The sequence below is a fragment of the Cibotium barometz genome, chromosome 2, assembly GCF_041138505.1.
Source record: "Cibotium barometz isolate CiBa-2024 chromosome 2, ASM4113850v1, whole genome shotgun sequence".
Taxonomy (NCBI): domain Eukaryota; kingdom Viridiplantae; phylum Streptophyta; class Polypodiopsida; order Cyatheales; family Cibotiaceae; genus Cibotium; species Cibotium barometz.
The window spans coordinates 47113761-47141173 of record NC_141047.1 but is presented as its reverse complement, the minus strand read 5'-3'; the positions used below and the strand labels follow the sequence as shown (position 1 = coordinate 47141173).

Sequence of the window (27413 nt, the reverse complement as noted above, 5' to 3'; positions counted from 1 at the left end):
TTTTTACATCAATGAGCCATCATAGGATGCTAGGGTATTGACCTCTTGAGGTTATATGTCTATTGTGGGAGTATGCTTGTAATCTATTGTGGGAGTATGCTTGTAATCTAGGTTATGCACATTATTGACGCATCTTGTTTTCTTAAATAAATGGTGTTTTCTTAAAACCTTGTTTGTAAGTTTTGGCACTTTAAATACACCCATTTCGTAGATTTGGAGTTAATAACCCTGTTTAAACACAACTCTTTATATGCAGGACCTTACGTAATTAATACTTGACCCCTCTTACTGAACTCACTTGTTGTTTTACGTATTCCTAAGTGGAGAGCTTTGTTTTTTCTCTTTGATATTGAATAATCAATGGCATCTAAGTCGAATATAAACCCTATTAAAGAACTTCATTACTGTTTGAAAAGCTACTATCATCTTAAACAATATCGGCTTGACCTTTTTTCTTATCAAGGATTAATTTTAGGTGTTAAACAAGTACATCAAAATTAAATAAAAAAACTATATAGACAACATATTTATGCCCAAAAAATCAATACCGTCTCGGGCATTGGCATAAGATATTCCTAATAACATTTTAATGCAAGTCCTCTCACCCTTCTGCTTATTTCTTCTTTTTCACAAGAATAAACCAATACTTGATTTCTAAAAAACTCCAAGTATACCTGAAGAATATCTTTTGCTACTTGCCTTGAAATGAGCTTTTTAGCAAGATCATTAATTGTGCCAAAAAAGAATAGAGCATTTAGTAATTGTTTCGGAAGATTGGCAATGCTTCTTTAGGGATGTTCACGGTGTTGCAAAATTTAGCAAAGACTCAATAAAAATATGAAAAAAAAAATCATTAAACAAAATACTTGATTTTTGCCTACTTCAATAATTCTGAAATCCTTCTTCTCCTTGCACCTACAAAGCCTGCAGGCTAATCTATGTTGTGTAGTTTTTCTTCCCTTCTGCAATCCTAATGTTAACTTTTTTAGCTTTAAGGGAGATTTGGTAAGCTTTTCATTCTACTTTTAAAGTTCATATTCAAGCATTTTTCACATGCTCTAAATTTTGATATGCTCACTCTTAACTTACAAGGTATATAAAAGAGAATTTCCCCACCGTTTTGTATTTCATATCCAAGCAAGCCTCTTTTTCCAACTCTTGAAGTACGTACTTTAAAAAAGCAAGAATTGTGCCTTAGCTTTTTATGCTCAAAGCACCCTATTGTCCTGAAGTAAAAGGAGCAACTAACAATACACTGAAATTTTCAAGATGATGTTAATTAAACCCTGTGCTTTCTGAGTACATTACATAAGAATAAGAAGCATTAGTAAAAAAGCCTGATACTTGGAAATAGGGTTAGCGTGAAAATCCAGTAGATACTCACGGCTGTGAGCATCTGGAGTACTGGCTGCTGGCTGGGACCTTTCACCACCAAAACACCAAATTGTGTACAAGACTGGTGCTACAATCCAGAAGTGCTATTGCCCAAAGCACCATCCCCTGGGATCGGAGGAGCATGCCACAATGGTGTGGACCATGTGGCCAGGAATATTGGTTGGATATTGTGAAAGGTTTGTGCTTAACTTGCTAGAAATACAAGAGATTAAACTTTTCCGAAACCATCAAAGGCCACAAGAAAGGCCTTTAATCTTCTCTATACAGGTGTTAAAGCCTGATTTAAAAACTCAAGTAAAAAAGTTACATAAACATATTTTGAGATAAGGAACCAGCAAGCATCACTTGAATAATAAGATTCCAACATCGATCACTGAGTTCATGTAGAATATATATTTTACCCTTCGGATGCTTTGAAAGATCCAGTATTAAAAAGACCAAGTCTCACACTTTTGCTTTCAATAGATCAGGTGCAGGCAAAGGTATGATGGTCCTTTAAATCTGCATGAAACCAGCCAGCTGACAAAATAGAATAGTGCAAATGAACAATATTCATGGCATGATTTTATAGATATTACTAAGTTGGGCAGCCCTATATACAAATCAATGATGGATTTACCAATCACACTCGTATACTGCCACTATATTAGAGAAAAACCACAACAATCACACTCATATACTGCCACTATATTAGAGAATAGCCATAACATTAACACGCATTGTATGTTAGAAAATAGCCACGATTAACTAAACACAAGGGACCAGACAAATGGAAACCCCTTTACCGTCTCTTCTACTTAGCACTAGAGCCATATCTGCTTTGACTGTTAATAACTCTACAACTAACGTTGTTACAAGGCTCAATAACGTCCATCTTTCTGCCAAAATGCTCATGGCTTCTCGGCTGCAGCATGCTTTCTCTTTAGCCCCGCAGTAGAACCAAATCGGTTTTGACTGAAATTGGCTCTGCACATTGTAACAACTAGGAACATTCAAAACTGGAACTAAATATACAGAAAACGAGGCATTTAAGGTCCAGAAAAATTTAGGTCTTTGAGGCTGGATTGGGTTGATAAACCCAATATGTGGCCAGTTTCCAACTTATCCCAAGCCTTGCACAGTGCAATTTCTTGGCAGAAAAACAATTTAACTTACCCACATGTGGAGCATGAATTGTGTTTCTTGCAGAAGATTGACAGGCAAACAGAGCATACGAAACCCAAATCTATAATCTTTTTGTGGCAGAAGCACCTGCACAGCGAAAGCAAAATGCAGGTTCCAAATGATATGGTCTAAGACAAGACGATGAAATAAAGCATTCAAGAAAGATCAGTGGTGAAAAAGTAATAATGTGCTTACGATGCACGGAAATCAACACCAGCAGGCCGCGGTAGTTGCAAGAACCTTCGAGAATGTAAATCAGTTGCAAAAACTACCTGCATATAAAAAGTAAACTTGCAGGTTAATGTGCCACCAATTTCCACACCTCACATGAAAATTTGTTCTGGTTTGTGTAACGGGTACTATTAATGTACTTCGTCTCCTTTTCATCTCTAGTCTCTGACTCAAACCAACGCACTTTTTGGTTATCACCACTCTTGGCTTCAGTCTCCTCCAATTTGTCCAAATACTCAATCACAGAACCATTTGTCTTTACAGAGCTCAAATCATCAGAATCAATGCCTAAAAGACCTCACATAACACACCATGCTCCACAGCATCCACAACTAGCTCTTCCTATGATGTCTCATCCATTAGCTTTAGCTCAAGAGTCTACACCATAGACCTAAGCTATTGTATGGTTATGCAAACAGGCTTACTCCCTGAGGGTTTGATATGCCTTATCCCAAAGGAGGGTGGTGACTGCCTGGAGATCAACAGTGGAGACCCATCACCCTCTTAAGGATGGCATACGATCTGACCTTCGAGATTCAGGCGATAGCGAAGCTGCACTCTCCTCCACCCCCCCCCCAACCCCCCCCCCTCTCGTCGTTGCTGCCAGCGCCCCCCCTCTCCTTCCCCCTTCGCCGCCCTGCTCACGTATGCATCCCCTCCCCTTTGCCGCACATCGCCCCCCCCCCCCCCCCCCCCCCCCCCCCGTCCTGCCCGCCTGCGCCCCCCTTCTCTCCCCCTGCTCGTGCCTTCGCCCCACCTGTGCTCCTGCCCGCCTGCGCCCCCTTTCTCTCCCCCTGCCCCCGCTTTCGCAATCCCCCCCCCCCTCTGCACCCCTCCCCTTTTCCAGCCGTCTACCCCCCCTCTAGCCTGCCCGCCAGCCTTCTCTCTCTCTCTGCACATCCCTAGAGGCATCCACTCTGGTATGCAAGATTGTCGGTAGCCACCCCGTGAGTGGCCAACTCAGAGATCTTCTTCAGGCTAGCCTCCTAGATGCGCCTACAAAGATCGTAGATATTCATCCTTCGGGGCGTGGCTACTACCAGGTTGAGTTCGACTCACCGACAGTGTCTGATCTCGTCATGCAGCTGCGCCTCGTTGCATTGCATACGGCCCAGGCCTTCTTTGCACGGTGGCAACACGGCTTACACCCGTCATCCGACCCTCTAACTGGAGTTGCACGCTTTCCCGTAACAGTCTGCTTTCCACGCCTCAAGAAGGAATACCTTCCTCCTCCCCCAATGATTGGTGGTGCCATCGGGAGAGTGATGGAAACACCCCCCCCCCCCAACCGCTGCCTCGGCCCTCGCACGAGCAGCCAGGATTCCATCTCTCCGCATCTGTGTTGCCTAGCCGGATTCTATGCCTCACATGATATCTATTCCCAACCTTCAAGGCAATCCCATTATGCAGTGAGTGGAGTATTCTAGGCCAATGATTAATTTGCAGACAGATGGGTCATCTGGCCAGAGCTTGCCCTTGGCGTCAGTCTAGGAGACCGCCCCTGATGATCCCCTGCACGTCCCGCTCAAATCCGCACACCAGGGGGCCAAGGGAGGAGCAGGTTCCCAAGCAACGGAGCACCATGTACCGACCATGGATGACCCACCAACCGGAGAGTCAACCGAGCACTAGAGCTGAGCATCGCCGCCATGCGCACCAGGCTGGCAGCAAGCAGGAGGATTCAATGCAGTGAAAGAACCGTTACGAGCACTTATCTCAACACCCGCCCGCAGACAGTGAGCCCCCTCTAGTCACGGATAGCCATCCCCCCCCCCCCCCCCCCCCCGGGCGATTTGGTGGCCGATTCATCATCACAACTCATCTTCCGGCCCTCAGTGCCCAGTGGGGCCGGTTGACCCCACCCCCTCTCCTTTGAGCTTTCCCCAGCAGCCCGATGGATGCCTCTCAGCAGCGTCCCTCTCCAACCTCTTCGCCTCCCCGCTCCCCCTCGCCACCGACTCTACACGCAGCCGCTCCATCTGCCTGTTCCTCTTCTTCTGAGCCCACCATCCCCCTCCCCCCCCTTTCGCTTCTCCAGAGCACTCCCGTCGGCCCCCTTCGATCTGGAGAGGAGGCAGCCAGCGAGTTCCGTTCATCACATGATTCATCTTTCTCAGAGCCGGTTGAGATGACCATTGCGGCCTCCACAGTGAGGGCTCTCCCACCTGAGTCTCCAGGCAGGCCCCCGAGGATTTTGGGGCAGCCTGTGGATTATAGTTTCTTCCGGTGTCTTCCGACAGAAGGGACAGATATGTTTGAGGAGACTATAGGCCCTATTCGAATCTATGTGGTCTTCCGGGGCACACCCGCCGCTGCGGGAAGATTTTACCAGACAAGAGTCATACTTTTTGGTCTCCATCCTTCGGCCCTTCAGGGACGCAAGGAGGAGTGTCTTTCTGTCAGTGAGTAGCTTTTGCTGTGCCATCGATGACAGGATCACGAGTCATAGTTCCAAGACATGCACAGTGGGTTACCATTTTAATTGGTGAGGATAGCGTTGGCTTCCTCAACATTTATGCCCCGAATTTTCTGCAGGTAGAAGAGCTCTCTTTTGGAGCACTGTCTGACAGGCCTTGCCCCAGGCTGATTTTTGGTGCATGGGCGGTGACTTCAATATGATAGAGACAGTAGAGGACAGAGTTGGAGGTGGCACGGCCACATTCTCACGAGCGGAGTACTCTACCTAGGAGGAGATAATACTGATTCTTAGGGGACAGGACCCTTGGCATCTCCTAGAGTTTGGGCATAGCCCTGGGAGTCTTAGCTTCTCTCGGTCGGATAGGAGGAGCACTAGCCCCAACCTCTCTCAGCTGGATAGGTTTTACGTCAATGAGTGGGCTTGCAACCGTGGGGGAGCATGGTTGGTATCTTGGCAGGCACTACTTTTTCAAATCATGCCCCAGTTATTTTGTCCCTAGAGGACCCATGGAGATATGACAAGCATGCGAGCTCCAGGATACAAGACAACCTCATTCAGGACCGCGAGATCTGCAGCCGGATCAAGCAGATATGGGCGGGACTGGACTTTTCCTGACAACCGTCTCGAGGCCCACAAGGGTAGCTCCGTGGCGGTATGGGACATCACGAGGTAGAGATTGGTTGGCATGTTAGTTAGCTCAGCTCGTGGCTCGGTGGGGACAGCCAAGACTAATGGGCTTGCCCACGGCTGTCAAGGTTGGAAGGTGAGTCATGCCTGTACCCCCTTCATGTTTGCTTGGTTTTGTTTGCAGGTTTCGAGTCTTGTACCAGGAGCATTCTACAAGGTGATCCTATGGAGATTTGACAGTGGTATCACAGCAAGCCTCAAGAACGAGCAAGTCGGTAGGTAGAGAGAAAGAGGTCAAAGAAAAGGTACGAATTCGAAAAGACTGCTGTTTTTCTGAGTATGCTGCTGTTTTTCAGATTCAGTATGTTTCTTTGCATCGTAAGAACCCATGATGGATGCTAAAAGAAAAGTTGCTAGTTCCAAAGTCAAGCTTGCTTTTATTCTAGCCCAAAAGCAAAGACGAAGACAAACTTTGGACAATTCAATGGCAGCAGAGAGACGTAGACAATGGAGGGATTCGAAGATATTTAGAAACCATAAATGGACAAGTAAACATGAATAGTAGTTTGTAACTTATTGGTGTTATGTCCACATGTTTTCAAACTCAATCAATAGATTTTTATTCTGTGGAACAAGTGACTCTTGGTGTTATGCCTATATGTTTTGAGACTCCATCAAAAGTATTTCTTTTGTGAAACATGTGATCTACATTAACAAGCATCAATACATCCATGAGCTACATACAAAAAATTCAATCAATACTACTTAATTATGCTAGACACACTATTGATCCTTACCAATAAGGTACTGAGTGTCAAACGCTTTTAGAAGCTACTAAGTGTGGGAAGAGTACTGAAGTGTCGTACGGTGATAGGACAAATGCAAAAGGGTACTGATCGTCCGTACGGACAAGGAACTGATGAGGATCAAAGACTTTGTACAAATCAGCTCAACTTCAACATAATGTTTTGAAGTAACAGCATGTCGGCTGTATTTTTGTAAGAGAGAGAGAGAGAGAGAAGTAGCGAAGGCGTGGCTGTAGCTATGTGACGCCTGAAGGTTGCGCAACCCACATGTGTGAAGAGGCCAACAGCAAGAACGTTGCACCAGTCAGGCGCGTAGTACACACGCGCGGACAAGTGGTGCACGTTGGCAGGCTGGTACACACAGGCGAGCAGGCAAGTGGCCTAGCGCACGTAGGCAGGCGGGCCTTGCACACGGGCTAGTATGTGCAGGCAGGCGGATTATAGCCAAGCGCAGACAGGCAAGCACGTGCACAGGTGGTACACCAAGCCGACGGGTGACAGACAGGCGGCACTACTTACAGGCGGGCAAGTTGCAGACAGCAGGCGGGTGGTAGAAAAAACACGAAAAGCAAGCACCGGGTAAGTTTTTTTTAGCTTTTGTTTTTGTTTTTTTTAACCCACGCTACGGATTACCTTGCTTTCGTTTTTTTTTTAAATCTTAGAAAAGGGTTTTAAAAAAACCCATGCTTTTCTTTTATGGTGTGTTTTTTTAGAATATATATATATATATTTATTTATTTTTAAATTTAAAACACAAAAGCAAAAGCTAAGTAAGCTTTTGGAGAAGCCTATAAATTCCCCTTAAGGAGGCTTCTTGCCACACGTCTCTCAAGCTCTCAAGCTCTCTAGCACTCTTCTTTGTGCAAGATCAAACTTTTCTCTCATCTTGCCCTCTTCAAGATGTCGACCCAAGAATCCGAGTTGGAGCCCATTCCCGAACGTGAAGACCTGCCGGCTACAGAAGCCACCGATTGCGATCTTTTCGACGATTTTGTTTCAAAATCAGATTTCCAAGAGTTTAAAGTTGCTCTCGAAGCTTCTTCCTCGGAATGTCAAGCACAAGTCGCCGCGCAGATGCAGGCTTTACAGAACTCCATCTCTTTGTTGACCACTATCCTATCTACTCTTTCGGGTATGGATACTTTGGCATCTGCTTTAGGTCCCAATATTACTCTGAGACAGTTTGGGGACGAGCAAAAGCAGCGTACCAAGGAGATAGTGGGCACGTGGCTACGTAAGTGGCAAGTCCATTTTCAATTTCATCCATATGACGATGGCAAAAAGATCTAGTTAGCAACAGGTTTCCTCTCAAGCAAAGCTTTGCTTTGGTGGAAAGAACTCAACCCTAAACCAACGACTTGGGCACAGTTTGAAGAAGTCTTCATGAAAGAATTCCTCAAAAAGGAGGATGACTATGATATTGTTGCCCAGTTTACTACTTTGACCATGATCTCGCAGAACCTCACTTATGAGGTCTATCTCCAGAAATTTAGAGACTTGCAGATGAAAGCTACGAAGATGGATTCTACTACTCTTTTGGATTTCTTCGTAGCCGATTTACCCGACTCCTACCATTTACAGGTTAAAAACAACAAATGCAAAACTTTGGACGAGGCCATTCATTCCGCTCGTATCTATGATGATACAATGGTCTCTTCCAAGTCTAAACCCGTTACCGGGCAGGGTAACAAGCACAAAAGGAAGTTCTCCGCACCGATGGCTAGCACGACAGAAGAAAAGTCTTCGGACCAACCTTCGAAGAATTCAACTTCGATCCCAACGAAGAAAAAACGTCTCCTTAAGGCTTTCAAGCTCAAGAAAGAGGGACGTTGCTTCATCTTCGAAGAAAAAGGACATATGCATAACGAGTGCCTGAGCTAGAAGGGTGCAAAGACCAACACAGGATCCAAGCCACCAAAGGCAGCTAACCAGTTGTCTTTGACATGTACGTCAGTTACTGTACTTTCTCGCCCTAGTTCATGTTCTGATTATCTGTTCAACTCTAAAGTTTTTGGCTTGCATGATCTTCTCCGAGTTGATGGGGAAGTAAATGACCATAGAATCCACATTTTTCTAGACCCTGGCAGCTCACACAATTTTGTTGATTACAAACTTATGCAGAAATTGGGTCTTGACAACACACCTAGCGATCATACCTATGAGGTATGTCTACCTGCCGACAGATATGGGGATCGAAAGGTGGAGAAGCTACCGATCCGGATTCAGGACTACGAAGATACTCTGGAGTGCTATATTATGCATCTAGAGCATGTAGACTTGTTATTAGGGATTGAGTGGTTTAAGACTCTTCAAGTCCAGATAGATTGGTCTAGTCATACTTTTTCTTTTGAGCTTAGGAACACCCAGTATAGTATCTTAGGTGATTGTATGCATTCCTCTCAGGGATCTCTTGTACATACAGTTGATTTGGGAAATATAATGGATTCTTCTTTGTATACTACTTTCCATTGTATCTTGATTCCACTTTCTTCATTTCTCATACCTACTATGGATGTTAATGAATTAAGTGTGTTTGAAAGCAACGAATTAAAGAAGATACTTGATTTGTTTCAAGATGTATTTCCTAAAGGAACTACCATCAGGCTTACCACCTGAAAGGGCAGTGGATCATCCGTATTGACCTGGTCCCTGGTACTCACCCTGTTAGTATTCCACCTTACAGGATGAGCCAAGCTGAGAAAGATGAGTTGGCAAAACAACTCGAAGATTGTTTGAGGATGGGCCAGATCCGTCCTGGTAAATCACCTTGGGGTGCACTTGTGTTGCTTAGGAGAAAGAAGAAAAACACCTGGAGAATGTGTATAGATTACAAGAGATTGAACAAGCTGGCAATTAAGAACCGTTATCCTCTCCCTAGATCGGATGACCTGATTGACCGGTTAGTCGCAGCAAAGGATTTCACAAAGATAGATTTACGTACCGGCTATCACCAAATACGTATTCATGAAAGGCATGTCGAAAGAACCGCCTTTCGGACTAGGTATGGCCATTACGAGTTTCTTGTATTACCTTTTGGGTTAACCAATGCTCCAACCACTTTCCAGTAAATGATGAAAGATCTTTTTTTGTGAACATTTGGGAAAATTTGTGGTTGTGTTCCTAGATGATATTTTGATATATAGTCGTACTCTTGAGAATCACGTTAGACACCTCACAATTGTCTTAACTATTTTAAGACAAAATCGACTATATGCTAAATTAAGTAAATGTGAGTTTTTCATGACAGACATCATTTACTTGGGACACAAGATCACTACAAACGGGTTGAGCATTGACTATGACCGAGTTCAGAAGGTTCTTTCTTGGCCTATACCGCAGACAGTGAAACAACTTCGTTCTTTTCTCGATTTTGTTGTTTTTCTTTAGAAATCTGTGCGGGAGTACTCTCAGCTCACTCTACCGATGACCGACTTGTTGAAAGGTCGTGGACGTAAGTCGAATCAACCTATCAATTGGAATAACGATCTAGATATGGCCTTCAGACTTTTGAAAGATAAAGTCAAGGAAGCACCTATCTTAGCATTACCCGATCCTAGTCGGCCTTATGTTCTTGAAACTGATGCCAGTGACTATGCAATCGGTACTGCTCTATTTCAAGATGGTAGACCTGTTGCTTTCAAGAGTAAAAAGCTGGACGACACTCAATCTCGTTGGCCAACCCTTGAGAAGGAGCTTTATACTGTCATTCACGCTCTCAAGGTTTGGAGACATTATTTATATGGCTCCAAGTTTGTGGTATTGATTGATCATCAATCAATCAAGTATGTGTGTGATGCAGATGATTTGAGAGGAAGGAAAGCTCGATGGGCTAAGTTAATGCAAGATTTTGATTTTGAGATTCGTTATCGAAAAGGGTCCATGAATAGTGTCGCAAATGCGCTTAGTCGAATTAGAGAGATGAATAGATTTCTACTAACTTATTTCAGTCATTGAGAGGGCTTTGCAGGACTGATAGTTATTTTGGTCCATTTTGGCGGAAGATCAGGACGGGAGCTCATTGATTGACCAAGACTCAATGACTGAGCAGCCTACCATTCAGGCTGCAAGAGGTCAGTGGATGATTCGAAATGCTTTACTATTCCGTAAAGACAAAATTTGTGTTCCACAGATCCCAGACATTAGGTCCAAGATTCTTAAGGAGTGTCATGACGCCCCTTTTGCTGGACACCCTGGGGTACACAGGACATTATCGTTAGTGAAACACACTTTTTATTGGCCAAAGATGAAAGAGTATGTAGAAGATTATGTCCTCAAGTGTCAAGTTTGTCAAGCAAATAAAGTTTAACGCTTTAGACAGGCTGGACTGTTGCATCGTTTGCAAATCCCAGGTAATAAATGGGAAAGTATTTCCATGGATTTTATTACTGGATTGCCAAGAACACGTCAAGGCCACGATTCTATTTGGGTTGTGGTGGATCGCTTGACAAAAATGGCTAGATTTTTACCGACACGAAAGACCATTACAGCTACGCAATTAGCAAGGTAGTTTATCGAGAAATTGTTTAGACTGTACGGGTTACTGCTTACAGGACGATCACCTGTTACAGTGGGATTTTCAGGACTTCAGCATGATGCAGCACGTAATTTTTTGCAAGATATGCAAGAAATGTTACAAGTTGCGAAAGAATCTTTTAGAAGTGCTCAAGACAGAGATAGATTTTATTCTAATAGATATCGTTCACCCAGAGAGTTCTCTGAAGGAACGATGGTGTATTTGCGAGTTCCCAAAGATTCCGAGACTTTGCGGACAGATCAATCTCTGAAATTATCCCCCATATACTGTGGACCATTTCGTATTACACGACGGATTGGTTCAGTCGCATATGAATTGGATTTGCCTTCTCATGTGAAAGTTCATCCTGTATTTCATGTCAATAGACTTAAGAAAGTACTGGGTGGAACAGACCAATTAGTTACTCCTCAAGAAATCATAGATGTCAAGAACATGATATTTGTTCCACACGACCTGAAAAGATTCTTGGATTTCGTGAAAGACGATTGCGTAATACACTTATCATGAAATACAAGATCAAGTGGAAGGATCGTGTTGAAGAGGACGCTACATGGGAGACATTGACTACCCTTCAGAGGGATTACCCTGGCTTTTAAGTGAGCTCAGGAGTGAGCTCTAAGAGGAAGGGGAGTATGTCATATGCACAGTGTGTATCTACCGTGTGCTACACGCACACAAGACTAGCTTCGAGGTTTGGGGAAGCTTGGAGCTACCAAGAGAAAATCATTCCAAGGCTCACCACCGGGTAGGAGTCCTCTGATAACCCGCTTGCCCAGCAGGGCACGGCTCTGCATAGCGGGATCGATGAGTCAAAGCCCACCTCTGCTACGTGGTTGAATGACCACTCTCCATGCCACCTTCCCTGGTTGGCCTTCCATCACTTCTGGCCCACAAGAAGTTGCGGATTATACCTGGCCAATACATGTCCGAGAAAAGGTTCAGCACGAAGTGATGTACCACATGGTGGCAAGCAGTACCTGGTTCGCCATTGTCAAATCCCCATAGGATCACCTCGTAGAACGCTCTTGGTACAAGACTCGAAACTTGCAAACAAAACCAAGCAAACGTGAAGGGGGTGCAGGCCTGACTCACCTCCCAACCTTGACAACCGTGGCCAAGTCCACCAGTCTTGGTTGTCCCCACCGAGCCATGAGCTGAGCTAACTAGTTGGATGTGCTGATCTCTACCTTGTGACGTCCCATACCGCCACGGAGCTACCCTTGCGGGCCTCGAGACTGCTGCCGGCCTCGGCTGCATAGAGCAGGTGCACGTCTGCACTAGATCCAGGCTCCTGACCATAGAGCTCTCACAAAGACATGCGAGACTCTATGAACTAATGACTTAACCTTGGCCCCGCTTTTATAGGCTCTTGGCCGGTCACCGGGCGTCCACACTTGGGCGTCCGCTCGTCCATACTTAGGTGCCCGTCTGTTAGTCTATCCCCAACTCAGCTCATCAATCAGCATTTCAGCCCGCACTCCGAGCCTTGGGGGCCCGTGGCTGTAGAGTACTAGATGGATCTTCATAGAGATGCGAGCCCATGGTTTTAGCCTAGCTTTTGAGGACAGATTCGCAGCCAGTTTACTTTGTGCTTGGGATCATCTCAAGCCAACCCTCAGACAAATTGTTCCAAGTGCCTTAGAGGAGCAGCTAAGACAGCCTTTGGTCTGGAACCCCCTGATCCGTTTACCCAGTGGCCACATGCTAGGGGCTCGACCGCATGTATCTTGGGGTGCCTTGAGCACAGGACCAGCCAGGTCTCTCGGAGATTGGATTGCACAGAGACAGTTACCTCAAGAGGAGCAAGAGAGAGGCCTGACAAGGATCCAGGGTAGAGACAGGCTCAGCATCAATATTGACTCAGCTATTCCTCAAGAGTGGCTGACTCCTATTCCAGGCCCGACCCCCCCAGTGTGGCTAGGCGTGTTTACCAGACACGATATCCTCGTGGCAGTCCATGGAGCATATGAGGACAGTGGTCTGCTCACTTTTTCTATTGGATCCCATGGCAAACTAGAGAGATCAGAGCTCCCCTTGGAGGATTTTAGAGACTGCACCTTGTAGAGGGTGAGGGTATTTGGTTTTCGCGCACAAGAACGGCACATAGATCCAACATCGGCCAAGGTGGCCAAGGAGAGACTATGGCAGCTATGGATTTGGGAGTGCCGACCTCTCACACGGCTACAATGGGACCCAGGAGAGTGGACTTGGCATGATCCCACAGATCGGGAGGAGACTCTGGATGCCCCCTTCTTTGCATATACAGCACGGCTCGGCTGCAGGATCTAGATGCCTGAGATAGATGGCACACCAGGGCGGCAGCAGCACACTGGCAGTCTCAGGGCCTATCACAACACTTCCTTTCAGATTTCTGGAAGAGGCTTTGGGACAGCTTTCGGCCCAGAAAGATCACTCCCTTTCTTTGACTCATGGCACATAAGAAATTGGCGATTGATACTTGGCTGGCCGTTGGAGGTCGGTCAGCAACTTGCCCACGGTGCAACTACCCCCAAGAGTCTCAGCGACATTGCCTTTGGGATTACCTGAAGGCTCAGCAAATTTAGCAACGGACTCTCCGCATCTTTGCTGTGGACAGGCAATCGACCCGGATCATCACTTGGGGCACTGTCGCTTGGGCCACCAAGGCTGGAGATTATGAGGAGGATTTTATTCAGCATTTAATGCTGTTTTTCCAGTCGTGGGCAGAAAAAAAGAGAGCCAACTGGATAATAAGCTGGCCGACTGCTTTCTTTGAGGAGTATAAATACGTGAGCCACAAATCCATTGTGTTATCTCATATTTCACCAAGAGCTAAGGCAAACAAGGGGGCCAGGACAGCCAAGGACTCACTAAAGCAAAGGAGTGAAGGACTGCAGGTCAAGGGCAGAGTAATCTCAGCCAGTTTTCCTGTATTTTTTTTTTCCCCCGAGAAAAGATCCTTTCATTAGTTATATAAAAAAACGCCCGTTGGGCTACAAAAACCCTCTCCTGCTCATAAGAAGGCAGAGCAGAGAGCCAATCAAGGCACCTAGGGAGACTCTCCCTAGGTGCAAAAAAGTACAAATATCAGTACAAAGAACTGAGAGGCTATATCATACAATAGGAGGGGGAAAAAGCCAAACAGGTGGCCTGTAGTGCCAGCCGGGGGTACCCACGTGTAGGGTATAGAAGGGGCCGCTGCGCCAAGTGGTGTGAAAGGCCTGGTGCCGCAAGATCGCCTCATCCGAGTCGCCTCGGATGCGGTCATACTGTCCTCGCAGGGTGTGGATCAACTCCTGCCAAATCCCCCGAACAGTCTCTGCTGGTGGCTCCAGTCTCCCCTCAAAGGCCCTGAAACACCGGGCTCTCCAGGTGAACCAGATGGTGAGGCTGCTGAGAAGCTCCCATCGTAGATCCCTCTCCTCTGTCCAGCCGTCGGTCGAGAAATCCGGTGAAACAAGGCGAGGCTGGCCCCTAATGAATCTGATGGCCTGGCTGTCCTGCTCCGTCTCGTATCCCAGAGCCGACCCTGACAAGTCAACCAAGCAGCGGCACCCCACGTATACATGCCCTATGGAGAGAGGGGGGCCAAAATGCGCAGCATCCGCAACCAAATCTGCTGCGCCTGTGGACAGTCCCATAGGCAATGTCTCTGTGTCTCCAAAGGGTGGCCGCATCGAACGCAGGCCGCCGGAAGACCACTGTAGACAAGCCAGGTGCCGACTGCAGAGCCCATGTGGACAACCAGCCACTGGAAAGTTGAGATCCTGCGTGCCTGTCGACTAGCCCAGAGCCTGGTCCAAAAATCCTCCAGGAACTCCCTTGTAGCCGCCAATGCTCCGATGCAGCTGGAGAGACGATCCTCCTCGCAGTCAAAATATGTCTCCCCAACCGAACAGTGTACTGGAAAAAGGTGATCTCTGTGGCCTCGGGGGATGCATAAGGATCATGCCACTCGTACTCGCCAGGGTCCCACTGGAGCCGGGCCAAGGGGCGCGCAGCATATGCCCAAATGCGCCAATCAGAGTCCACATCTGCAGGGTCTGGATCAATATGCCACATCCGGGAAGCGGCGGCCACTACCCGTATCCTCTGAAAGATGCACTCTGCAACCAAAGGTGACTCCGCCTCCACTCTCTGAAGTCTGCCCTCATCCTGGATCTCATAGTAGAGGCATCTACCATCCTCAGTGCAAGCTCTGACAACAATCAGGATCTCCAACTCTGTAAAGGCTCCAATCCACCGTGGGGCCGCTGGCTCGAGAGGCGTGAACCACTCCTCAGTGAGTGCTTCTTGAATGTCATCCCTCATAATTAGCCCCCCTCTGAAGTGACTCAGCCTCTCCACCTGGATCTCCTCTGGGAGACTGCAGAAGGCCTGCAAGTCTCCAAAACTGCGTGCTGGGCCTGCCGCCAATGGTCCCCAGGCTAGACGAGGCCGAGATCCCAGCATATGACCCTGTTCTGTGCGTACTGCTAGGCTCCAGATGAGCGGCTGTCTGGCCCACTCGTCATCACAAGTAGGTCTCTGAGAAAGCCCTGGTCTCAGCAACTCCCAAGCTCGCAGGATGCTCAAGGCAAATCTGTCCTCCCACCCTCTACTGAGGCATGTCCTTCTCATCTCTATGAAGATCCATCGTATCTCTGGTGCCCAAGTGCCCCCTGCTGGGGGAGCCCTAGCCTGCAGTCGCTGACTCCTTCCAAGGCTCAACGCCTGGAAGCAGCCCCCGAACAATAAGCTTCCCCAATAAGGCTCTACTCTGATCAACTGGATCTATAATGCCCAAGCCCTCCTGGGCCAGCGAAAGAGTAATAACAACCCAAGCAACCTTAGCCCGGGCTGGCTGACCGTCCCGCCCAGACCAAAGAAAGTTCCTGATCAGCCTCTATACCTGGCTGATGCAAGAGCTCGAGAAGATCCAGCAATACGTGATGTACCACATGGTCGCTAAAAGCACCTGATTTGTCACCACCACCCTCCTAGCCAAGGATAGCCGAGCTGTACTCCAATACAAAAGCTTCTTCCGAATGCTCAGAAGAAGCAGGGCAATCTGCTGCTCAGGTGACAAATCTAGTCCAATCTGGCATCCCAAATACCGCACTGCTGTGCCAGGAGGAATCCATCTAAAATCCGCGTCTGGGCTCCATGCCGGAGTGGGAGCGCTACTGATCCAAAAGGCCACTGTCTTGCGCCAATTGATCAGTGCTCCCGAAGCTGCACCAAAAACCTGTAACGAGTGCTCTGCCCTCTGAGGATTAGCCTCCTGGCCATGCAAAAACAATCCCGTGTCATCAGCAAACTCAGCATCGAGCAGGTCCTCACCCGGACTGGGAGCTGGAGTCCTCTCAAACCAACCTCCTCTGCCGTCAGATACATGCTCATAGCCTCAGCAAAGAAGAGAAAAAGAAACGGGGCGAGAGGACACCCCTGACGGACTGATCTAGTCAACTCAAAACTCAGCCCCCGTCCTCCTGCCATCAGCACCTGGTTACGAGCTGTGGAATATAGAGCCGCCACTCCTCGGATCCAAACTGGCTCAAAGCCCAGGCGAAGCATAGCGCCCTCTAAGAAGCCCCAGTCGACTCTATCGTATGCCTTCTCAAAATCGAGAAGCATCACGACCAGGTCCTCACCGAGAAATCTAGCTCAGGCCGTCGCCTCCCAGAAGGTGAAAATGTTGTCAAGGATACTGCGCTCCTTGACGAATCCTGTCTGGGTAGCATGAATCAACTCCCCAAGGAAGGGCTGGATCCTCAAACTCAAGGCCTTTGCTAAGACCTTGTAGACAGTATTGAGGATCGTAATAGGTCTCCAATGCCGAATATCATCCGACACTCCCTCCCCCTTGGGGATAAGAAAGATCAAGCCCTCTGAAAAGCTCTGTGGCATCACCCCAGTGTCCAAAACATACTGAAAGCCCCTGCGGAGGCCTGGCCCCAAAAGGTCCCAATAGCGCATAGAAAAGGCAGGCGTCAATCTGTCCTCCCCAGGGCAACTATGGCACGGAAGGACCCTCAAAGCCTCAGCAAGTTCAACCTCTGAAAGAGGCTCACCCACAACTGTGCGCATACGATCTGTGACCCTCCTCTGCACGTGGGCCCACACAGTCTGTCTGCAAGCATCACGTGCCTCCGTGGCTGGCTCCGCTGAAAGCTGCAAGCTCCGTGCCGTGCACTGTAACGTGACTGCCTCCCACCCTATCGACTGGGTCCTCAAGCATGTTGAAGTCTCCCCCGACACACCAGTGTGCGCCTTGGGCAATGCATCCGTAACAAGGGTCCAGAACTCTACTCTGGCACTAGCATGGTTGGGCGCATAGACATTGAGCACGCCAAAGAGCTCATCATGCATCCTCAGAATAACATACTGTGCTCTACCAGGCACAATGACCCCGCGATCCACAATGGCCTGCCGCCATACATCCGCAATGACCGTACATACTCCTCCCTGCCCACCCAAGGGGCCAAACCCTGCAGACCAAAATGTGTCCCTTCTACCAGGCATCACCAAATCGTATCTCCGGATCCTGCTCTCACTCAAATGGTGCTCCTGCATCATCAGAATATCAATATTGCCCCCAACCAGGCATCTCTGAAGCTCCTGCCTCAAGCAACCACGATAACGTACATAGTGTGCGCCGCCAAGGCCCTGTACATTCCATGAGATGATCCTCATGGATGACTTGCTGAGGTGGAGGCTGTCTCAGCCGTACGGCGGGCCTTCGCAAGCGGCTTGGATGGAGAATAGTCCCCATCCGAGCGGCTACGAATCTGCCCACCCGATGTGCTGCAAGAACCTCGGATCAGGCGCCAGTGGCTGTGTCCCATGGCGACTGCCTCCCGCTCAGAGAGAGCAACCTCGTGTATGCATACATAACCAAGGTCACGTGCTAGGTCTGCCACTATGCGAACCACCAAATGTCGAATCCCGGAGGCATCCACACTCCCGGAATCAAAGAAATAAGCCAACTCCCAGAGTCGGCCTATCACGTCTGTCACCTCCAGATCGCTCACATGGTGAGAAAACTCAAAAACTCAACTGCCTGAGTCTTCAAAATGCTAAGAGCGAGATCCAGAGTCCACTCCCGGTCGCTAGGGCCACTTAGAGGGAAGGAGAAGGCCACCGTTGAATCAAGTGCTTCCTCCCCTCGGGCCGGAGGTATCACTACATGAACTCTAATGGGTGCTAGCTCATGGGGACCCTCTGCTCCAAAAAGTCGTGTGACGGAGTAGTCAAAAGCCTCCGAGCGTTGTCTAGTGTCGAGACTACTCGGCCGACTGCGGATAGAGGATATCCGTGAAGCCGGAATCGGCATGGTAAGTCTCCTCTGCGGTGCTCGAGCAAGGTTGGTGCTCAGTGCTCGCCGGACTGCAGGTGAGCGCCAAGGTACTGCCAAGGCCTCCCAGGGAGCTGAGGCGAGCGGAGGGGGAGGAGGGGGTGGAGAGGGGGTTGGAGAAGGAGCCGCTAACAAAACGGGAGCGGGAACGGGAGGAGGCGAAGGTGGAAGCGGGGCAGGAGGGGGGGACCGGGGGGGGGGGGGGGGGGGGTGGAGGCGAAGGAGGGGGTGTTGGCATCTCCTAATCCTCTGTCTGCTCTAGGGTCTCCTCCTGGAGGGAAGCAAAGCTGTTCCTCACTGGAACCCAGTGCTGAGACTGTGGCTGCTGCAGCATCGGTCTCTGGGCGTGCTGCTGTGGCTGTCTCCCTCTACGGCGCCCCTGTCCAGGCTGCCACTCCGAGGTCTCTGGGGGCTGAGCAGGTGTCCCGAAAGCTGCCTGCCGAGCTGCATCTGGGGCGGGCCATCGAGGGCCTGCTGCTGCGGTGAAGGTCGGGGTCTCCTGCGAGGGCAGGCCTTGGCCATGTGGCCGACCTACCTGCATATAAAACACTGGTTCGGGAGCCCCGAAAACTCCACTCTCTGATCAATCCATCCCCCCCCTATCCTAGGTAGCTGAATGACCTTCGGAAGGGAGGAGATGTCAGGAACCAAAACTCTGACCGAAGGTAGACCAGCTGCTCTAGCCACCACTGAAGCTACTGTGGGGCCAGTCTCAAGCACCGAACCCACCAATGCTCCTAGCCTAGAAAGGAGCGGGAGGTACTCGCGGCGGAGTCCACGGAAGCAAACTGTGACATGAAAAAGGCACTCTCCTTGCTCGGCCGCTGCTGGGTCGAAGCCATGCTGCCAAGGTCTGAAGAATGCCCGAGCGCCCCTGATGTCAAGGGGACTCATGGCTAGGACCTGGGTCACGCTCTAGGCTGTCTCGAACTCAATCTGATAGTGTCCACGGCCCAGTAACTGAACATCCAGGATCTTGCCCACATCTGCAAGAAGGCGGGCCTGGAGAAGATCCCGGATCTCCCCTTTGCTGGGGGAAGTGCCGACTATACGGCAGATGGCGGAATGTGCCTGGAGGCGTTCCACCTCTGCGGGCGAGGCTCGCTTCCTCTTCTGGCGAAAGAGAAAACCTGATGGGGGTATCCTCAGGGGCGGGCGAGGACAGCGCACGTAGCATGTCTCAACAAGGCAGGCAAGCCATTGACTCATCTTAAAGGGGGATAGGGATGTCATTCTATCTTTGTTTTTGTTGTAGAGCAATGGAAATGTATGTTGCCTGGGGGAGTGGGGCTGTTGGAGATTCCCACCTTGTGTGACTAGTGGGTGGCCTTGCGGGGTACCCTTGGGGTTCATGAGCTTGGGGGGCTGCGGAAGAGTCCCTCTGAGGTGGGGCGGGAGGAGCCTCCATCAGTGTCTGAAGCTAAGTCGAAGGCGAAGCGAATGCGGAGAGTTTTGCAAGAACTGAGCTGCACAAAAGGCGGAGGCGGAAAGGCAAAAGACAGAGAAAAAGAGGGGAGCAGAAAAAAACCACAAAAAGAGGGGGAGGGGCGTAAGGCGGCGAAAGGGGGGGGGGGGGGGGGGGGGGGAGGAAACGCGAGAAGGGGTGGGGGGGAGAGGGTGGAGGCAGGCGGAGGAGGTGGGACGCTGAGGAAGGGGAAAACAGGGGGGCGCAAAGGAGACGGAGCGGGGGGCTGCATGCGCGAAAGAGCAGGGGCGGGGGGGCGCGAGAAGACCAAGAGGGCGGGGGGGGGGGGGGGGGGGGCAGTCGCGAGGGCGGGGAGGGGGGGGTGTGCGTGCAGGCGGCAGCACAAGGGGGGGGGGGGGGGAGCGAAAGCTTCAGCGAGCGGGTATAGTTTTCCTGTATTTTCTTTCGGATTTACATCATTCTAATAAAGCAAATACACCATTCGTGGTGGGGGCCCTACAAAGGGTATTCGGGACCCAATACTGTGTCCTCTCCTCTCTCCCTCTCTCTCTCTATTTTCTGCACATCTTCATTCAGTTTTGTGCATTAATTCCTTCGCGAAAAGTGTGCAGATTTCTGAGCATTGAAGTTACCAATCTCCCCCAAAGCTTCCGCATGTTATAATAGAGGCGGTGACCCTATATGGCATTACAGACCACCTGTGTGGTTGTCCCCCCCCCCCCCCTCCCCCCTATATGAGATAGCTTTCTCCTCACAGAGCGGCCAACCGGAGGAGAAGCGTCTCTTCCTTTAGACCCACTCTTTCCAAGCATTCAGAGGAAACTTTTATAGTAGAGCTCTGCCCAGTTATCACTTGCAAGGCGAGTGCTGGTAGCCAACCTAGTTCTTCTGGTTTGTAGGGAGCCTCTTTCACATCTGGCAGCTTCTCGGTCCTGGCCTCATTCAGTTTCCCCCCACTTGCCAAGAGAAGAGAGAGAGAGAGAGAGAGAGAGAGAGAGAGCCCATGGCATGGAAGCCTTATTTCTGCCTCCCCTCAAGACACGTGATCAACACACAATCTCACCTCTTGGGGCCGCCTCTACGGGGCGCCAACTCAGACTCTGGACGCGTGGCAGAGTTATTGTGGACTCCCGGAGCCGACACAGCACGACCATTTGGCACCCCAAAGAGGAGCCTCCATTATGATCCGAGTCGGACCAAGCGGTCTCCTGACAATATCCAAGAGCAGATTGACAATGACCTTCCCTGCCCCCCTCAGTGAGTCCATACGGTGGGCCGCAAGGGGTGGAAGTGGGCGACAGTAGCATTGCAGCTTGTGACATCTAGCGAGCCAAATGTAGGGAGGCCATCGACGGCTTAGTTACCCCCGAACGGAGATCATCCATTCCATTTAGGTTGACCTCATACACACCCTCCACGGCCGTTTTGAGCGCTTGACTGGTGATTCAGAGCGCATGCAGCAACAGCGTGAGGCTTTCTTCCGTGCCTGGACCCCCAGACGCTTCCTATCCAGGGAGAATAGCAGAGCTACTTGGCACTACACGCCCCCAAAGCATAGTCACAGGAATCGGGGGAATCGGCGGACTGAATCGTTGAAAGGTCGTTTCTAAGGTAGGATTAGTCAAAAACGTGCTGAAATGGCTTGAAACTCCATGTCATCGTATGGAAACGGACTATTTCGGTGTTTTTGATTTAAAGTTCATGTTGTACGTTTTTGATAAAAGTTAAATAACGTATGGAAACCGCATGTGTTTTTATATAACGTATGGGAATGTTTTTTAAAAACGTAACACGCTTTTTTTAAACTTTTTTTTCTAATGTAACATAAACATTTTTTTAAAAAAAGTTTGTGTTTAAAAAACGTTTTTAAAAACGTAACACAAGCGCCTTTAAAAAACGTGTGTGTTTAAAAAACGTAACACAAACGTTTTTTAGAAAATGTAACACGTTTTTTTAAAAACGTTTTAAAAAACCTTTTTTTTATGTTTAAAAAACGTTTTTTAATTAGAAGTTCAATTAAAAAAGTGACACAAAAGTGCAATTAAAAAAGTACCCTAAAGTTAACAAGCAATCAACTTGCGCATGAGGTCTCCTTTCTTTTTTTACTCTAAATGTGTGCTCGTTTATGCTAATTTAATTAAGTCTTGCTAGGTTTGAAATTATTCGTTTTCGTTGAATAATTTAACCAACCTAGTCTGCATGCCGTCTCCTGGCCGTTTTCGTTTCCTATACATCTACTGGTTCACATTTCTAGGGGGTGCCAGTCTCGTCCCCGTTTCCCATTTCTGGTGACTATACCCCAAAGTGGCTTTTACCTCTGCCTGTAGTTGTACCTCCCTCGGATAGAGCGGCCAGGCGAGGACCCCCTTCCTTATCTCAAATGTATATTTGGATTGCTTTTAGCAGCATTGCGTTCAGCCATACGGCTGGTTTTCTTTATAACTAATAGAAGGAACTTTGGAAGGAAAAAAAAAAAAAAACTTTTGAGTTGATTGTGATATAGTCGGTCACTCACCGTAAGATATTGAAACATGCCTTCAGGCAAAGACGGCTTCATGTATATGCCACCTGTTATATGTGCCGCCTACATGTCGCACCACAAAGCAAGTAAGATGTTTCTTGTATATTCTTTAATCAACGTCGAGTACCTTGCATGGAAGTAAATTACCTGTTGCAAAAATGCAGAATGATCGGTGCCCACCATACACGTATCGATGGGAATCTACACCAAAAAGTAAAGACAGAAAGGGAGGAGTATTCTTATATATATGAATGATTCAATACAAAATTTAGTAGAAGGCAATACATAGAAATATCAAACTCAATCTTGAAGAGGAACCAATGGCTAAACCTTATGTTATGTCCCCAAGAGACATGACACGCTGATGAGGCTAGGCTAAGGTTAATAAGTGGCCCAATTATGAGAAACTTCATGCTGATTGAGTATTAGTAAGCTAATATTTAATGAGCTGATATAAACACAAAGTTAACCCACTCTCTCACCTATGATCTTTTTAAGTGATGATTAGGCCCATTACTGGGTTTTCCCAAGAAATGGAGACCCTAGGAATCAAGACCCAGATCGGGCCTTGGTCTCCCTCAAGCCTTTCACCTGGACGGTGAGTTAAGGACACCAAGGCTTGGGAGAGCAGTAAGACATGGTGTTGGTCTAGCCTCAAGCTCGGGGGAGTTCCCGGGGATAGTTATGGCTGGGTGGTGAGCTAGCCATTCTCCCCAAGAAAGTCCATTCAGCTAATATATATCTGATTTCTGCAGGTTCAGGCTGGTTAGGAGGTCCTTATGCACATTCAGTACATGTCAAGAACCCTGATCCCTTGTGTCTATGTTTCGCCTTATCATCTGTACAATGGCTAAACCCTTAGCCTGGAGCATCTTATGAATTTTGATGAGCAACTAATCCTTGAAGATCGACCATCGCAAAAGCCAAGGTGCAGTGAGCACCTAAAACTTCTTGATGAAGAGCTGGAAGAACAATTTTCTCAAAAGAGTCATCTTAATTCTCACCAGTGAACGTTGAGCTGAAAAGACCGCATTCATGACAGCAACGTATCTGTACACATGAAAAAGCAGTTCAAATGACAAACTGCTGGGAAGAAAACCAATTAACAAAAGAAGTCAACGTAATGATACATACTGCTGAGGTGCATCGGATTTGCCTTGCAAACAGAGTATCTGTCACCAAAGAAACAAATTACTGCACTAATCAATGAGGATAAGGAATATTGGACAACATGAACACAAAGCAAAAGTAGCATCAATAAGACAATCAAATGATGCTAAAGCAAACATGTTTTCTGTTTCTTGTAAATTTTTTCTCCTATATGTGTTCTGTTTATTGAAAAGTTTTTCTTATAAGGTATTTGATATGAAGACCTTATGACTTAAGAGGCATATTTGTCAAAAATTGGCTGTGGCAAGGTCACAACCCCGTTCTCTATCTTTGGCCTAGTAGGAGTCTGTTGGAAATTCTATGTGATCTAGTATCCATGTGTTGGGAACTTGGGGCACATTATCTAAGTGGCATTAATAACTCAGGGTATTTCTTTTGATGGAAGAACTAAGGTTAACTTTAGTGCCTAGTTTGGTGGGTTTAGCTAGCCAATCTTCTTAGGTGGCATCTACCCTAGTGAGACTAGAGGCAGGTGGCTTTGCCAACGTGGCTAGTATTCCGCATCTCTAGTGTGACTAGAGATGGCTAATGTGATTAGTTGTGCTTGCTCTCTACTAGTGTGACTAGATGTGAGGCCAATGAGACTGGCAGCAGTGTGCAACCAGTGTGACTAAGAACACATACACACCATGGTAACCCTAGTGTGACTAGAACCCTGGACAAATATAAGTTATAAGAAAAAGGGATTTCCACAATTTCATATGCATGTGCATTGCTCATGTTTGCATGTGTTGGGCACATGTTGCTCATATTGTGCTGTTGTGCTCCTGGCCAACTGTTCCCCACACCTAGAAGTGCTCGAATTGTAACTTTTGGAGGGCCCAGGGGTTTCGCAAAACACTTGACCATTAATGCAATTAAACATTGAAATTGGCCACAGCCTTAAACATATGACACTTAATCCACAAAACTGTAAAAGAGAGATGCGCACAACTGACACCACTTAGAGGCCAAAATCGGCCGACCTCCCCCCCCTTGGAGTATTTTATTACTTGAAGGAGAAAATATCATGTACAAGTTTTGAGGGCCTTACTCTCCTCACAGGAGTGCCAGATTATCAATATACAAATGCCATAACATAGCCCAACACGAGGCAACCATAAAATTCAGCCGGTAAAGCAAGTACATGGACTGGTATAGCAAGTACAGGCCTCCATTCAGCCGGTACAACCCTCCATTCAGTCGGTACAGCAAGTACATGGGCTGATACAGCAGATACAGCCCTCAAATCAACCGATATAGCCCTCCATTCAGCCAATACAGCAAGTACATGGACTGGTATACTAAATACAGCTCTCCATTCAGCTGGTACAGTCCTCCATTCAGCCAGTTCAACAAGTACATGGGCTAGAACAGCAAATACAGCCCTAAAATCAGCCGGTACATCACTTAATGAAACCGGTGTAGTAAATAAATCAGCCGTTACAGCTCGGTGCAGCCATCAAGAGGCTACCATCATAGTAAAGGATAGTTTGCAACAAGAGAGCCTCTCTAAGAGAGGGCTCCAATTTATAGATTTGGGGCTCCCATGAGTAAAAAAAGGAAAGTAAAGGCTATAATGACAAGTGGAGAGCTGAGGTGACAAGTGTGAGGCCACTTGTCTCACTTTGATCCATTGTCTTGCCACATATCCTAATTTAAGAGATGGTTCCCCCCATAAACTTCACCTCTAAAAATATCCCAATCGGTAGACATTCTGTCGAAGGTGCTTCCGCAAGTCCCCCCATTCACCTAGCTTACGAACATAATGACGAACGGAATTCCCATTCGGGGTTGTCCAAAAATAGTAACCCTCCCAGATTTTAGGAGTGATCCTTTGTATTCCAAGATAATCCCCCATTCCCAAAGCTTGTACTTTCCAAATATTTAGACGTCCTAAAGTCCACCAAACCCCTTTCATACTAGGAAATGTACAAACTCATCCCCAGCTTCTTAAAAGTTATCCGCAACTTTAAGCTTCACACCATATATTCAAGATATAATCATGTGCCATCAAGTGGGTGAGACGAGACGGTCTCAAAAATCCAATATGACTGAAAGAATCCACGTCCCAAATAAATGAGCAAGACTAAATAAGTCTCCATAATACCAATATCAAAATCACGTCGCAAATAAATGGACAAGAGAAAACAATCCCAAAAGTCCAAATATCATAATCATGTCTCAAAATAAATGGGCGAGACAAAACAATCCCGTAAGTCCAGATATCATAATCATGTCCCTAATAAATGGGTGAGACAAAACAATCCCATAAGTCCAAATATCATAATCATGTCTCTCTAACATCTGTCCATACTCCAAGTCGAATCCAACTCTAAGGAGCAGTTACTCGTTCCCCAATCCCCAACGTCACATCAAGCATATGCTACTCCCCACTAGCTTTCATCCTTACAGAGCTTTGAGGGCTTTACTCTCCCCACGAGAGATGCCGGATTATCCATATACAAATGCCATAACACAGCCCAACACGAGGCAGCCATAAAATTCAGCCGGTAAAGCAAGAACATGGGCTGGAACAACTGGTACAGCTCTCCATTCAGCCGGTACAAGTACATGGGCTGGTACAACAAATACAGCCCTCAAATCAACCAGTACAACCCTTCATTCAACCAGTACAGCAAGTTCATGGGCTGGTACAGCAGATACAGCTCTCCATTCAACCAGTACACCAAGTACATGGACTGGTACAATAGATACAGCTCTCCATTCAGCCAGTACAATCCTCCATTCAGCCGGTACAGAAAGTACATGGACACATGGACTGATACAGAAGATACAACCCTCAAATCAATCGGTACATCACTTAATGCAACTGGTATAGCAGCCAGTAGAGCTCGGTATAGCCATCAAGAGGCTATAGAAATAGAGAAACCTTCTATTGAGGGGATTGGAGGAGTGTAAGAACTCTCCATAAAGTGTTGTAGACAAGAATGCAAGCAACCATCATAATAGAGGCTAGTCTGCAACAAAAGAGCCTCTCTAAATGAAGAGAGATTTATAGATTTGGGGATCCCATGAGTAAAAAATGGAAAGTGAAGGCTATAATGACAAGTGGAGAGCTAAGGTGACAAGTGTGAGGCCACTTGTCTCACTTTGATCCAATGTCTTGCCACATGTCCCAATTTAAGAGATAGTTCTTCCCATAACTTCACCTCTTAAAATATCCCAACTGATAGACATTTTGTCAAGAGTGCTTCAACAAGTCCCTCCATTTGCCTAGCTTACAGACGTAATGATGCGAATGGAGTTTCCATTCGGAGTTGTCCAAAAATAGTAACCCTCCCAGATTTTAGGAGTGTGATCTTCTGTATTCCACGATAATCCCCCATTCCCAAAGCTTGTACTTTCCAAACATTTAGACGTCCTAAAGTCCACCAACCCCTTTCATACTAGGAAATGTCCAAGCTGGTGACACAAATCTGTTGGTCTATTTGTTTCTCAACCATATCTACTCCCTGGCAATTTGTTCCAACGTGTAGACTCTTGTCAGAAAGTGCCTGGTGTCACCATTTGATCAAGAACCCCCTTTCTAATGAATGGTGCCCAATGAGATCGAATGTCTAGATACAAGTATTAAGAATGGGAGATTTCCAAAGTATATGTTCATTTGCATTGTGCTTGGTTGCACGTGAATCTAGAAGATTTGCTAGATGTTTCTATGTTTTTTGTGAGTTGCATGAGATGTTGCCTAAAGTCCTCCAGTGCTGACTCCTGAGGATGCCCGCCAACTGGCAAATAAAAGTGCCCTTGTCTCCTAGCTAGTGGTTGGCATTCGTAGAGTTCCAAGGTTGTGCCAGAATTCAAA

The 27413-nt window shown here is 47.5% G+C and overlaps 1 protein-coding gene across 3 annotated transcripts in view; it reads right to left on the bottom strand.

Moving 5' to 3' along the window:
* Positions 1 to 2088: 2088 nt before the first annotated feature.
* The window catches only part of LOC147641159 (basal transcription factor complex subunit-like protein), a 63218-nt gene continuing 37893 nt past the window's right edge, over positions 2089 to 27413 (bottom strand). For all 3 annotated transcript variants that reach the window (XM_086818777.1, XM_086818768.1, XM_086818784.1), the window contains 7 exons: positions 23573 to 23610; positions 23443 to 23488; positions 22586 to 22639; positions 22433 to 22501; positions 2755 to 2831; positions 2551 to 2646; positions 2089 to 2361 (listed from right to left, as the gene is read on the bottom strand). In XM_086818777.1, the coding sequence (XP_086674903.1) occupies positions 2286 to 2361; positions 2551 to 2646; positions 2755 to 2831; positions 22433 to 22501; positions 22586 to 22639; positions 23443 to 23488; positions 23573 to 23610 (456 nt within the window). In that variant the 3' untranslated portion in view covers positions 2089 to 2285. The remainder of the gene's footprint in view (positions 2362 to 2550; positions 2647 to 2754; positions 2832 to 22432; positions 22502 to 22585; positions 22640 to 23442; positions 23489 to 23572; positions 23611 to 27413) is intronic.